The following is a 16,214-nucleotide window of genomic DNA, read 5'->3' as shown; positions in this document are numbered from 1 at the left end:
GCCCCCGATGGGAAGCAGGACCATCGACTGTACTTACCAAGTGTCAGAAATAAGTGAGTGATCACATATTTATCTATCATATTAATTAATCTATCATTAATTTTTTTGTATGCATACCATTTCATGCAGTAGCAAAAAAACATGTCTTTATTTCCATAGATATACAGGGATTATGCTTGGCAGAGCTATGAAAGAATTTATTTCCTTGTTTTTTTGATTCCTGATTGCTGACCATTACCTTTTTCTTGCCCCTTGGGGTTCATTTTTGAAAAAAATTGTGAACGGTATGGATTTGTCCGATTATATTTAATCGTTAAAACTTTTTATCGTCCTATTGACTTTCACTGGCAGTGCAGACACCAGCCATATGCAAACAACAGTTGGAAAACATTTTACAATTTAGTCTTTACTAGTTTATAAAATCGAGTATGGAATGGTTTATGCAGTACTTCAGTGTAAATTACACTTCACATATCCCTCAGGAATTACTTAGTGGAAGATTTTACAATACAGTACAATCCATTGCACTGTGCAATATAATCAAGTGCATTAATTTATATGATATTTATTATGTAGACAAATACATGTAGAGGAAAATGAACAATACCTTTAATTTGAAACTAAATATATTGGGTCAAATGAACTAAACAAGCTGGATAGATTAGGCCAGAGTGGTTTAATGCCTCCATCCACATCCACTATTACAGATCTGTTGTTGTGTGTGTGTGTTTGCTTGTGTTCATCTCTTTCTCTTTATCGTCCTGCATGTGCTCTGATAGGGCAAACAAGCTCTCAGCTGTTTTCATGTACAAATTTCCTTGAGTGAATGAGCATGTGTGCATGTGCATGTGTGTGTCTCTATGCATGAGTATATGTATCTACTATGTAATAAAACACTAAATTCTGATTGGTCAGTTTGGTTTTGGTGACGCAACAAAAGAGAAAGTGTGGGTGTGAGATACACGAGGAGGAGAAATGGCATGGGAAGCATTCAGAGAGTCACATTCATAGTCGGCCAGTATAAAAATAAACAGGATGCGAGAAAGTTACCTTAAAGATAATGACAGAGTCAGAAAAGCAGGAATGCACTCAAGAGGGGGAGCGCCAATGAAGAAACATTCACACACGTGTAAATACTGAGGAAAGTAGCTGAAAGAGCAAGGGCAAGAGATAGCAAATATTATTTTAATCATTCTGTTATCTCTCTTTGTCTTTGACAGGCAGCATAGCTAGAATTTAAATAAATTATTTATCTCAAAAAGTACTTGTGCAAAAATGTTACAAATCAATAGGCCTGGACCCATGGCTAAAGAGGGCAGATTTCAAACAAATCTACTCCAGTTATCATTAGGAAAAATGTTTTTAAAGATATGTAATGGATCAAACTCGACCAACAACAATTGGCCTGGAGCTTGTAACAAGACAAACATGATGCAACTTGTTTGAAAAAGATAGGTACATTTTTTTCGGAGGTTATTGCACACATTGGTCTCAGCATTCAGAGCAGATACCTTGGAAAGCACTTTTCAAAATTTTTGTATCTTTGCTAGGTTATCGTCATCAAGGAGCTCTACAGAATGTAATAATCTACATCATTTTCTGAAATTGCCAATTTAATTTTCCAACAATACTATTCTCGATGTTTTGAACATCATAGAAGTAGAATCTAAATTTACTGAAAATGTCATTTTTTTCCCCCAATTATCACTGATTCTTTTGTTCATCTTGCAGGTACACTACAGTAACAACACATTTATAATTAGAATGTATTAATAATTTGTTTTGTATAATTTGTTGTTGGATTTGTCCTTTAACACATTCAACAGATTAGTCATGTGAAAGTAAATCTTAAAAAAATAACGTATATAATTTCAACTTAAACGCACACTTTTTACTGGCGCACTGACTACACTAGGAATGTGTCATGCACTGATTTTTCGAGTTTGACTGAATCATTAATTGAGAACATGGCACAAGATTTTTGTTGATTTGACTTATGAACTGAATGATTACCCGAGAACAAGGCACATGATTCTCATTCATTTGATTTGTGAACTGAATCATTACCTGAAGAAGAAAGCCCACAATTCTCATTCATTTAATTTGTGTCTCCTTATTTTAACTATAGATTTAAACTATGTTGTCATGCTTTATGCTTTCAAACAGGACAGTGTTGTACAATGTAAATTATCAGCAAGCAAGTAATTCATTCAGAGAGGAACCAGAAAGGTTTTTGTAATGCCGCAGGCCCTGGATCCTGTTGATGAATTGAATGAATCAGTTCATTTAAAACAGGTAGTTTGAAAGAATTAAATCAATACACTGAATCAAAATGCTGATCGCTAATGAATACCAGTACATTGTAGGGTACATTCTGAAATATCCTCGCCCTTAATTAGTTTAGTGTTCAATAAATATAGCAGTGGGCGGCACGGTGGTGCAGTGGTAGTGCTTCTGCCTCGCAGTTAGGAGACCCGGGTTTGCTTCGCTTCCTGGGTCCTCCCTGCCTGGAGTTTGTATGTTCTCCCCGTGTCTGCTTGGGTTTCCTCCGGGTACTCCGGTTTCCTCTCACAGTCCAAAGACATGCAGGTTAGGTGCATTGGCGATTCTAAATTGTCCCTAGTGTGTGCTTGGTGTGTGCTTGGTGTGTGGGTGTGTGCACCCTGCGGTGGGCTGGCGCCCTGCCCGGGATTTGTTCCATGCCTTGCGCCCTCTGTTGGCTGGGATTGGCTCCAGCAGACCCCTGTGACACTGTAGTTAGGATATAGTGGGTTGGATAATGGATGGATGGATAAATCTAGCAACATCATGTGTTTAAGAAAAAAGAAAATAAAATCCCAAGAGCAAATCCTCTCAAACATGTGGAGAAGAAACCAATCTGTGAGTGAGAATGTGACTAAGGGATGTGAACTGGCAAATCTACCCTCACCCCCAATGGCTTCACTGTCTAATGGTGACAATTTCTATTGTTAAGGTGTATATATACACAAAAACTTTAGCTAAAGTATTACATTAAAATCTAGCATCTCTATAATGTTTTTATGTTGCTTAACCTTTCCGCATAATCAACATCAGTTAGAACAACATGACTATAGAATGAAAGACAATATAATTGTTTTAGCCTGCCAATGAAAACGTCATCTCAGGTAAAGGAGCACAGGAACCTTGGAGTAGAAGGGTCCTTTCATCTGATTGGCTGGCCCAGTGCTGACTCGGCTGTAGAATGGCCAATAGTGGAGAGGGGGTCTTGTTGGTTCTATTCAATAAGGGCGTGCACAAAAAGGCGACCTTCAAAAGGGCGACCTCAATTGGGCGCGGCGAATAAAAGCGCACATAAATAAAAGCAATCTTCAAAAGGGCGACCTCAATTGAGCGCCGAATAAATGCGGGCGCAAATAAAGGAGCGCTTCAAAAGGATGACATTCGGAGCGAATTAAATTAATTGTCCTTGATTATGCTAATAGACCGCATCTCGAATATCTACGTGGCATTGCACATAATCTACAGCTTCAAGTGTAACTTGCTTTCACCTTTTTATACATTCAGTCATTGCCTTAATCTAATTTTCTGTAATTTTGAAAACAACGAAATATAGAGAGCTTTAGAAATAGTTCGTTAGAAGTAGTTCGTTAGAAGTTCATGCATTAATTAATTGGATGTTTTAATATTCTTGCTTTCACCTTTTTATACGTTCAATCATTGCCTTTATCTAATAAATTTTCTGTAATAATTTTGTTGCGTTTGCCTTTATTTGCTGCGCCCAATTGACGTCACTCTTTTGAAGCACTCCTTTATTTACGCGCGCCTTTATTCAGCGCTCAATTGAGGTCGCCCTTTTGAAGATCGCTTTTATTTATGTGCGCTTTTATTCACCGCGCCCAATTGAGGTCGCCCCTTTGAAGGTCGCCTTTATGTGTGCGCCCTTATTGACGGATACCGGTCTTGTTGCCTGAGGTCTCCAGGATTCTGACTGTGTCTGGCTTGTCTGACTCCTTTTCTACAATCTGGCTGTGGTTCTAAAATTAGCTGATAGACAAATTTTGTTGTTTGAACAAATCTGTATTTTAATATGTGATAACTTTTTTTTTTATTTAGTGAGTTGTATAGTCTATTCTTGCATTTTGCCTTGGGAGTTGTCGTGGTGCTCTGCACCTGCACTTGGTGAGGAGTGCTATGCAAGAATAAAGTATTGTTTAATTGTATTGTATTTCTGAGGTGGCCGTGATAGACTGGCCATCTAGCTCTGTGAAGAGGATCACTTGTGTTCTGTTTTGTGTATTTTATTTACCACATTTTTTGACATCCATTGCGTGTCTGTCCTACCTGGAAGGGGGTCTTTCTCTGAATTGCCCTTCTTAAGATTTCTTCCTACAAGGTTTTTGTTGAGAGTTTTTTCTCATCTTCTTAGAGAGTCGAGGCTGGGGGGCTGTTTAAAAAAAAGGGCCTGTTAGTGCCCATTGAGGCACAACTTGTGTGAATTTGTGCTAGACAAGAAATATATTGTTACCTTTGCTTTCAAAGAAAAGTTGAAATTCATGCCTAATCATACTGTATTTCAGAAAAGAAGCATACCCGTTACAAAAAATGTAACCTTATTATATTGGTTTTAATGTGTGTGTATATTATTTTAAAAGTATAACTCCTTTTGTACAAACTGAATAAACTAAAATGTTTATTATTTAATTTCTAAATTTATCTAACCCCACGCCCCCCCCACCCCCATAAATTTTAACTTCCAGATCATCATGCCCAGTATGCTATGTTCTGTCACTTGGCAACCAAAGGTTATATGTGGCTTCATACGGCTCGCCTTCATTTTACTGTTGCATGTCTTCACATCCCCAAGCCTCTCAGCTGGGTAAAAGGAACTTTTCTTATATTTAGTTTTTAAAATCAATTTGTTTAATGGAAATACTGGCAAAGACATATTGTCATTTGTGTGCATGTTCTTTTTTTATACTGCATGTCTAATGAACTGTTCCTACGCTTTGTTTCCTTTGGGTGTCAGAGTTGGCAATCCTGTGAAGACAATAATAACAGAGAGATCCTAAATTAATAAAACTGAAATTGTCAGCCACCAGCTGGTCCTAAATAATCTAAATGAAAAATGTTCTTTTGAAAATGTTTACTTTTAGATTCTCAAAATACACAGTATAAAAAAGATATTGTTATCTTGGTGTCTTGGACAATTGTATTACACTATTAAAATTTAATATAAAACCATTAACAATCTTTCAGTTTATCTGAGGCTTTAAAATGTGTAAGTATTAATGAAAAAAAGTCACCACACAGTTTAGCAGTGGGGAGCTGAACTATTTAATGCATATTGCTTTATTGAATTGCCAGGCCTTTACTTCGCCGTCACTTCGTCTTGAATTTTAAAGTGTTTGAATTTATTGAATGACTTTTCAAACTCCGCAAATGAACACTTAATGCTTAAAGACAGAACCATTTCATTACATCTTGCGAGAGAAGAAGTCATGAACATTAAAAAAAATTATATACATATTTATAGAGAGTGAGTGAGAGAGAGAGAGAGAGACGCGTGATGCAATATAGGACTGTTTTCAAGAATGAGGTTGTGTCTTTAGGCTAATCCAAACCTATGCATTTCCTTTAAATTATTGGGATGGGGATGTCCAGTGTACTAGCTGTATCATGCAGCGGAGTAATTACTACCTGCAGAGGAATTCAGCAAACAGCAGGAAATGTTCTGACAGTTAAAGATGGCTTTGATTTTGTTTTTCTTAATGGCCTGTGGTTATAGCATTTCATTCACATGGTAAAACACGTGTGACCTTCTTGCATTGATTAAGAGTTTGAAAGCAAGAAACATTTAATGAATAAGAGGCAAAAGGTTTTACTAACTACATTTTTTACACATAATAACCAAAATTCATTGTTAAGTTTCATTTAAAATACCAGTTTTGGTACAGTGATGGCTCAGTTCCAATCTAAACTAATGCAGTCAATTTTTTTAAGTATAGTTTGCATGTTTTCTCAGTGTCTGTATAATTTATTTTCTGGGTACTCCATTCTTCTCTCTTATCCCAAAGATTTGCACGTTTTGTTAATTGGTTAGTGTAAAGTGGGCTGCCATGGTCAGTGCACTGCAAAACACTGGTGTCCTGCCTAGATTTGGTCCTTGACCTGCTCTCTGTAATGCCAGTGCAGGCTATGGCAATGCTGGGAAATGAAAGATGCAGAAAATAGATGGAGAAAGAATTTAGTTCTAAATTAAATAAATGTGAATGATGGATACATAGATAGCTAGAGAGTGTCACACATGTGAGCTTGGAGGCAACTTCAATGATTTTTTTAGAAAATGCAGTTTCACCCCAGGTCGAGAGGAGACACTGTAGCTAACCACCACCTCCTTTGTTACTGTAGCACTGAAGATCAAATGCTGGAGGATCCATAACCACACCCTTGTCTGGGCTTATGAAGCCCCAACCCTTCCAGGACAGTTACTGTATATTTGACTCATTACCTAGAAGTGGGCGTTAATTGAAGGACGTAGATAAATAGTGTCACACTTTTTAGAACATTAGAACAATGTAGATGAGAACAGGCCATTCAGCCCAACAAAGCTAGCCAGTCCTAATCACATAATTCTTCTAAAAACACATCAAGTTGAGTTTTGAAGGTCACTAAAGTCCTACTGTCTACTATGCTACTTGGTAGCTTATTCCAAGTGTCTGTGGTTTTCTGTGTGAAGAAAAACTTCCTAATGTTTGCGTGAAATTTACCCTTAACAAGTTTCCAAATGTGTCCCCGTGTTCTTGATGAACTCATTTTAAAGTCACTGTCTCGATCCACTGTACTAATTCCATTCATAATTTGAAACACTTTAATCATGTCTCCTCTTAATCTCCTTTTGCTTAAACTGAAAATGCTCAGCTCTTTTAATCTTTCCTCATAATTCATCCCCTGTAGCCATGGAATCAGCCTAGTCTTTCTTCTCTGGACTTTTTCTAGAGCTGCTACGTCCATTTTGTATGCTTGGGGGGCATCTTCAATGATTTCTAAAGATACGCAGTTCCACCCCAGGACAACAGGGGATGTTGTCACTAACCACCTCTTCCTTTTTTCCTGCAGCTCTGAAAAGCTAATGCCGCAAGATCCATAACCACACCATCCATCTAGGCTCCCGGAACCCCACCCCTTCCTGGACAGTTATTATATATTCGGCTCATTAGCTAGAAGTGCGTGTTCATTGAAGGACCTGACTAAGAGAGAGATGGAGCTCCTCTACTCAGTATACATTGTTACTTTGAAAGAAAGCAACTGTGACCGTTATTTTTTGTTTAAAAGTATATTTGCTTTTAGATTTCCAAGGGGATTGCTAGGCTGTTACCACTACCCTTACTCCCATGGTCGAACCATTCCTGACAATAAATAGTTTTGCAATTGACGTAAGTACATGACAGTTATAACATGGGCAGAAGATACAAACTCACTTAGAATATAACTAAGGTAAAAAAGGTGTGTGGCAACCAGCTACACTGTATAAATAGTGACAATTTCAATGAATTATTGTGATATTATAACATTTTAAAATCCTGAGCTGTTAAATTAAAATGTAGCATCTGTATAGTGTTTATATATCAATTTAATATCAATTAGAACCATAAATACACAACTATTTTAATATAAATCCACGGTGCTGAATACAATCATTTGCCCTGGATGTAAGGTCACAATTTAAATTCTCGGCCCCATAGCTATTGATGACATTGCAGAATTAAGATATATTGGGCATTTGTGTCATCACATCAGAATTTCCAGCACATGCGCCTCATGACTCACAGACAAAGTGATTTTACCCTTGGCAAAGATTTTCTTTTCACTTTATTTTAAATGTAAACGTTTTTCATTACAGCATGCCCATTATTTTTAGAGTTATCATGTTTTGATATGACTTAGTTGCATTTACTGTATGTCAACCCTAATCACATTTTAGAAAAGAACAAGCTGCTTTGAATGTTTAAATATTCTTTTTTTTTTGCTTTTGGAATTATGTTGTTATCTGATTTGAATAGTCAGCAAAATTATATATGTATATACAGTTAGGTCCATAAATATTTGGACAGAGACAACTTTTTTCTAATTTTGGTTCTGTACATTACCACAATGAATTTTAAATGAAACAACTCAGATGTAGTTGAAGTGCAGACTTTCAGCTTTAATTCAGTGGGGTGAACAAAACGATTCCATAAAAATGTGAGGCAACTAAAGCATTTTTTTAACGCAATCCCTTCATTTCAGGAGCTCAAAAGTAATTGGACAAATTAAATAACTGGAAATAAAATGTTCATTTCTAATACTTGGTTGAAAACCCTTTGCTGGCAATGACAGCCTGAATTCTTGAACTCATGGACATCACCAGATGCTGGGTTTCCTCCTTTTTAATGCTCTGCCAGGCCTTTACTGCAGCGGCTTTCAGTTGCTGTTTGTTTGTGGGCCTTTCTGTCTGAAGTTTAGTCTTCAACAAGTGAAATGCCTGCTCAATTGGGTTAAGATCAGGTGACTGACGTGGCCATTCAAGAATTTTCCACTTCTTTGCTTTAATAAACTCCTGGGTTGCTTTGGCTGTATGTTTTGGGTCATTGTCCATCTGTATCATGAAACACCGCCCAATCAATTTGACTGCATTTAGCTGGATTTGAGCAGACAGTATGTCTCTGAACACCTCAGAATTCATTCGGCTGCTTCTGTCCTGTGTCACATCATCAATAAACACTAGTGTCCCAGTGCCACTGGCAGCCATGCACGCCCAAGCCATCACACTGCCTCCACCGTGTTTTACAGATGATGTGGTATGCTTTGGATGATGAGCTGTTCCACGCCTTCTCCATATTTTTTTCTTGCCATCATTCTGGTAGAGGCTGATCTTGGTTTCATCTGTCCAAAGAATGTTTTTCCAGAACTGTGCTGGCTTTTTTAGATGTTCTTTAGCAAAGTCCAATCTAGTCTTTCTATTCTTGAGGCTTCTGAGTGGCTTGCACCTTGCAGTGCACCCTCTGTATTTACTGTCATGCAGTCTTCTCTTTATGGTAGACTTGGATATCGATACGCCTACCCCCTGGAGAGTGTTGTTCACTTGGTTGGCTGTTGTGAAGGGGTTTCTCTTCACCATGGAAATGATTCTGCGATCCTCCACCACTGTTGTCTTCCGTGGACGTCCAGGTCTTTTTGCGTTGCTGAGTTCACCAGTGCTTGCTTTCTTTCTCAGGATGTACCAAACTGTAGATTTTGCCACTTGTAATATTGTAGCAATTTCTCAGATGGGTTGTTTCTGTTTTCGCAGCTTAAGGATGGCTTCTTTCACCTGCATGGAGAGCTCCTTTGACCGCATGTTGTCTGTTCACAGCAAAATCTTCCACATGCAAGCACCACACCTCAAATCAACTCCAGGCCTTAATTGATAATGACATAACGACGGACTTGCCCACACCTGCCCATGAAATAGCCTTTGAGTCAATTGTCCAATTACTTTTGAGCCCCTGAAATGAAGGGATTGTGTTAAAAAAATGCTTTAGTTGCCTCACATTTTTATGCAATCGTTTTATTCACCCCACTGAATTAAAGCTGAAAGTCTGCACTTCAACTGCATCTAAGTTGTTTCATTTAAAATTCATTGTGTTAATGTACAGAACCAAAATTAGAATAAAGTTGTCTCTGTCCAAATATTTATGGACCTAACTGTATATATTGCATAAATGTCAAAAATGATTGGGACTATTGTAGTGGTCCTGTTTTAGAATCAGAAAATTGGAGTGGGAGCTTCGACTGATGGACCTTCTTGCTCTCACATTTGCCATGGAATAGACACACAAGTAGCTTAAATGTGTGTTTCATGTTTTGTACCCAGTATGGAAGAGCCTGGCTCTTTGACACTAAAACTGAATTAAAGGGTTTGCTGTCTGGATGAATGGATACTTTAGAATATGCATTAGTTTATGGCAATCAGATTGATTCAGTGATTCAATGGTATGCATGTATATTTACATAAGAACATAAGAAGTCTGACAAACAAGAGAAGTCCATTCAGTCCACCAAGCTCATTGATTTAGCTATCGGCTATGCTGTCCCAACAATACTTCAATTATTCTTCATTCAATTAAATTCTCTCTCTATTATAAAAAAAAGTCTTGGAAGGAGATGAGAGACACATTCACATTCTGCGAGATGAGACACTGTGCCAAGAGATTTAAACACACTCGCGTTGGCGCGGTACACATGCAGAGCAGGTTAGAGATAATGGAAGTACGAAAATTCGAAAGTCTCAAAAAAATGATAGTAAAGATTGTATTACTGCAAACAAATGGAAATTATTAGTCTGTGAAATAACAGAACAGCGAAAAGAGATCGAATATATTGTTCGGATTTAAACTATTAATTCGGAAACTTGTAGATAGTATAATTCGTGTTGCCATCAGGGAAAAGTAGTATTTCTGTCCAATGAAGAGGCGTATCCACGAGAATTAAAAGATTTGTTGTTTGGTGAAACTGAAATCCCACGAGAGAAAATTTCAAGCCCCGCGAGACAAGAGCTTATGCAAAGAGATTTGGAAAAGTCCGATATTCACTCACGGGCAGTTATACGTTGTGTTGTCACGATGTAATTCCAAACACAGAATCAAAATTCAATGTGATATTAACGAAAAGGTTAAAGCAAAAAAGAGATCGAATATATGGACATAGGTGATATGACAGAAGTGTGTAGATATTGTTTGGCTTTAAACTTTAAGTCGGAGACTTGTAGATCGTCTAATTTGTGTTGCCATCAGCGAAAAGTAGTGTTTCTTCCCAATGAAGAGGTGTATCTGCGAGAATTCAAAGTTTTGTTGTTTGTTGAAAGTGAAATCCACATATGTGTGCAGCAGAGACACAAAGATGCTGGCTCATAGCGAAGGCGGGAGGGTTGGCGAGTGAAGCGAGCAGGGGGCAAAGCCCCCTAGTTTAAGTGAAGATTAATTCAGATTACTGACTCATTGAAAATCCCAAAAACAATGCTCACCTAAACATTGTCAGCATACAAAATATTCCCTATGATTTGGTACAATATGATAATATGTATGGAACCTAATGTTCTCAAATCCACCTAGTCCATTTCAGGGTCCTGGTTTGAGCAGGACTGGATACACAGTAGAAACTAACACTAAATGGGTTGCCAGTCCATTGTGGAGCCCACACTCTCATCTGAACCAGTTCTTCCTGGTTCTACAACAGCCTTTACCCCCTAGCTGTCCGAACTCTGTGCTGTCCCCCTGCCCTCAGATCTACTCCTAGTAGTTTATTTATATGCAAGGCATTGTTATACCTGTTATTGTCTTTAATTATTAATTATATTATCTATTTCAAGCTATTGCTATCTATTCACTTACCTATTATTTATCTATTTGTAGTATAGTACAGTTCTTTACCTTTCTTGCACTTGTCCTGTGTTTATATATATGTTGCACCACATTATTGCATGCCACTGTTTGCAGCAATACGGTGTATGGATGTAAAATGGTCAGTTAGCTTGACCTGTATGTCTATTAAAGTTACAGAATACCGAGAGGAGAACTGGGACATGGAGAACTTACCAACTCCATATAGAGCAACAGAGCGCAACGGATTTAAATCCATGAAACTGAATCCATTAAGAAGCAGTGCTAGCCACCATAATATATACATATACATGTATGTATCTTGAAACATATTCTTTAACACGTTATCGAGCAGGGCACACTCTGACACACATACATTCACTTATACAAGGCCAATTAGGCAGACCGACTAGCCTTACATGCACATACACGTGGCAGGAAATCAGAATGCCAAAGAAAAGCCCCATGAACCTGGGAAAAATGGGCAGACACCATACAGATAGTGATTGACCTCAGGTTCAGACACTTGGTGGCTCTAGAGCTGCGAGTCTGCAAGGCTTACCATTGCACCAGTATGCCGCCCTGTCACATTCAATATGACAGAGATTCTTCTATTTCTTTACATTGCACTGATAATTCTTCTTACCTATGTGAAGAAATGGCTTATTCTTACAACTGTAACATTATAGTCTTATGTGAATAGCACTAGGATTGTTTTAACTTGATTAATATAACAAATACACTGAAGAAAATGAATTAATGGGTTGTTTACTTTATATATCTAATTTAGGTTAATTTACCCTAAAATAATTATGTTTGGTGATATTATGAAGCTTTTTCTAGTTGTTTTGACATAATTCTTTCAAATGGGCAGCATAGTAAGGAGACCACAGTTCATGTCTCAGGTCGTCCCTGTGTGAGGTTTGCATGTTCTCCCCGAGTCTGCATGGGTTTCCTCCCACTGTCCAAGGACATGCATGTTAGGGTGAGTTAGCAATGCTAAGTGTGCGTTTGGTGTCACCCCAGGGTTTGTTCCACCCTTGTGCCCTATGTTAGCTGGGATAGGCTCCAGCACTCCCTGAGACCCTGGTTTGGATTAAATGTGTTAGGAAATGACATGACATTAATACAATTAAATGATGTTAAAACAAAACTATTAAATTATTATTTTTTTAATACAGAGAGATGTTCTTTACTCAAATATCTAACTCAAAATTAATAATCAAAACATGGTATTCTCATTTTCCCTACACACATTTGAATTAGGTTGATTTAATTTAAAATAACAAGTTTTAGGTACATGACTTTTCCATATTTTGCATAAAGAACCTTTTTTTTTAGTTTGTTGATAATTGAAGCAGCACAATGACAAGCGACACATACATTTTGATTCTGACAAGTCTTAAAATATTTATTTCAAGGTATGACATTTTTAAGAAGTCCATTCAGACATCTGTTTTCTAATTCACTTTGTCTAGTTTTGGGTCATGGATGCCAGACCAGGTTAGGTGAATTGCTCAAGCTGAGAGTGTGAAATTAGTGGCATAGGCTAAACCAGCAGCTTTTTGATTTATTTTTACATTTACATTTTCTGAACTGACTTTTTCCCTGTCGAGGGTCACACAGTGTCAGATCTTATCCTACTGTAAAGTCCAAGTCAAAAGCCAACGGCAATCCACTCACGTACACACCTCCGCTCATTCATGCCACGTTAATTTATAATTCCCAATCAAAGTGACTGCATGAGTTTCGACTGCTGGAGGAAGCCCCAGAAACACAGGAAGAGCACATTCTACTCATAGCAATGACACCAAGTTATAAAGGCTATGAAGAACCCTACGTTACTAGCTGTACAAATGTGCCAAACTATGCAAAACCAAATGACAGTTTTGAAACAAAAAGCGAAACATCTTAAATGACAATTTAATATTGTTCAAAATAAACTTTCAGGTTCAAGATTATTATTATGTACACGCTATAGTAAAATTCTTCCTTGCATGTCTCCCACAGTCTAGTGGCAGAAGTATAATACAGACAACTGGCAATGAATGACAAAAGTGTCTTAATCTGCAGGTAAAAGAACTGATCAGATTGTGTATTATATTTGTAATTCAGTTGTATTTTGTCTGTCAGTTATATTGTAATTGAATTACATAATTTGTAATTAAATTATGCAGTTCATACCTTATTAATTGTTATTAATTCATTTATTCTCAAACTACTTCATTCTATTCTGGCAGCACTGAGCAGCCTAGGTCACCAGTCCATCACGGGGCACACTTACACACACACGCACACACACACACACTCGCAGAGGGTAAATTTTGCATAGTCAGTCAGCCAAATCGACATGTCTGGAGGAGGAACAGTGGAGAACTATACATGGACATTGGGAAATGCTGCTGCTGGAGTATGTGAATTTCCCCTTGGGATTAATAAAGTATCTATCTATCTATCTATCTATCTATCTATCTATCTATCTATCTATCTATCTATCTATCTATCTATCTATCTATCTATCTATCTATCTATCTATCTATCTATCTATCTATCTATCTATCTATCACTGTGTTAACATGCTTTTTCTTTATTCATTATTATTCTTTATTCATTATTTTATTTTAAAAGACTGCATTTATTTAAATAAGAGAAAGAGATTCATTTTTATATTATGCATTTAGCACTCCACAGCAAATGTGCTAACACAGAGACTTTTTGTTTGGGCTGAATGTAATTGCCTAAAACTCAAGAAACATGTCATTCAAAGTCTGATAGAAGAATACTTTAATTGAACCCCTGCCTCTTTTCATATTGCTCACTACATCACAATATCACAAAAAGAAGATAAGAAATAAGAAAGAAAAATGCTTAAATAAAGTATACCCTCATTTTAATGACAGCTTTAGTCAGTGTAATAATAAATTGTGGTAATTAGGTCTTTTTAATGTAGGTGGCATTGACAGTCTTAAGGAATGCTATTTTGACAAAATAATCTTAAAATTAAACATAACATCAAGAAAGTTAGTATGGTGCACCTCTAAAGATGTTAGCTTTTTACAAAGAGGTAATGAAAATGCACTTACCTGGTTTAAATGCCCTATTTAAATAAAACACAGTGCCTTCCTACGTATTCAGCCCTTTGACTAACTCACTCATTTTACTGAATAACTCATCCTTAGAGTGTTTTATAATTAATTGTTACTTTGTGATGCTTGTGTCACACAATTTGAAAACTGTGGTGCACAAGCATCATCTGACTAACATTAACAACAAATCTGCCTGCAATGGGGTCCCAAGCACTGAATGTGCAAAGCTGGGGCATAGTAACCCCAAAAGACACATCTACAAGATATTATAAAGGGTGGGGATGAATACTTAGACAAACATCACATTTGCTTTTACCTTCTTTTTAAGTTTTTTTTTCTAACATTAAATGACATCATAAAAATATTTCTAATTTTGAGTTTCATTGCTTTGAAATAAATTTCACAGTCAGCAAACTTTCAATGTAGGATTTGTTAGTCATCAAAGCAAGAAAATTGGTCAAGGCATTTGTACTTCATCTCACATAAATCAGTGACTTTGAAATTTGTACTTGAAACATTGTTGAAATCTTTCTCTTTACAAATAAACATATCTGTTATAAACAATATGACCAAAAATAAAACTGAAAGAAATGAAATCAGGTATTTAAAGAAATAAGTTACCGTTTCAACAAATGTCCATTGAAAGGCTTACCTAGATCTTAAACACATTTCTGTTTTTTTCCAAGTTTAATCCTTCAGAGAAAAATATGCAATCATGGAAACCAGGGCAGAAGATGAAAACCGGGGATATCCCAATTCTAACTAGTCTGCATAGTGTCTAAAGGCTGAAAGCACCAACTCAGGGAGCGACACAAGTTTTAAGAAATGCAGGCACACTTTTTTTTTGCAGAGCTTGCACTGGCAGAGACTTCTGATTGGCCAGAGGAATTACAAGGGTTGTAGTTTTATTTTATGACTTTTAGAAGCTCCAAATTCTTGGTATTTTGTAAAAAAAAAAAAAAAAAAAGCAATTATGGTGTTTCATTAAAATGTCCTCAGAGGCGATTAATACAATTAATGGTGGTTGGCTTTAAAGGTATGCATTTACAAGGTTTAAGTAATTCTTTACATGTTTAAGTTAGCTAGCTGAAAACCTGCCTTAAGTTGTAATTCTGACAAGTTTTTTGATGTGTTTAGTATTAAATTTGCCATGCAGTTTTCAAAGTAAATAATGAGATGCCTGTATTTATCAAGAAGACTGTTTACTCCCAATTTCTGCCTGTGTAAATATTAATAATAACATAACATTCTCACACATGTAACAATGTAGATTGAACTTTTAGCTAAAAACAAAAGAACTTTCAAAATTTACCACACTTAATTCTACCTGTCCAGATTGTGCTCACCGTTTCAAGTTCTGTATAAACTTAAGCAGCAGGGAAACAGTGTGATGGACTGGCTACCTCTCAGCTCCAAGGACCCGAGTTCAGTTCTCAACACATTTCTTTATCGGCATGGGGTCCTCTTCTTATTGAAATGATCATCTTATCCTCAATCCACACACAAAAAAAGCATTTTAACAATAATGCATCGTGTTGTTTGTGTTGTTCTGTATGCATTTAAGTGATAAGAACACACAGTGGTGCATTGGCTTCCTCTCAACTCCAAGGACCCAAGTTCACTTCTTAACACATTTCTTTGTCAGCATGGGGTTTGCATGTCCTCACCTTGTTGAAATAATCATCTGGTCCTCAATCCACACAGAAAATGCTGTTTTAACAATAATGCATCGTGTTGTTTGTGTTGTTCT

General features: G+C 36.9%; 1 protein-coding gene across 1 annotated transcript in view; it reads right to left on the bottom strand.

The window, feature by feature from the left end:
* LOC114664066 (collagen alpha-3(IX) chain-like) overlaps window positions 1–15,257 on the bottom strand; it is a 164,941-nt gene extending 149,684 nt beyond the window's left edge. The window contains exon 1 of the mRNA XM_051936132.1: window positions 15,117–15,257. Coding sequence (XP_051792092.1) covers window positions 15,117–15,133 — 17 coding nt within the window. The 5' untranslated portion in view covers window positions 15,134–15,257. The remainder of the gene's footprint in view (window positions 1–15,116) is intronic.
* Window positions 15,258–16,214: the final 957 nt, after the last annotated feature.

This window comes from Erpetoichthys calabaricus, chromosome 13 (genome assembly GCF_900747795.2).
Source record: "Erpetoichthys calabaricus chromosome 13, fErpCal1.3, whole genome shotgun sequence".
NCBI lineage: Eukaryota > Metazoa > Chordata > Cladistia > Polypteriformes > Polypteridae > Erpetoichthys > Erpetoichthys calabaricus.
This window is presented reverse-complemented; position numbering and strand designations above follow the sequence as displayed.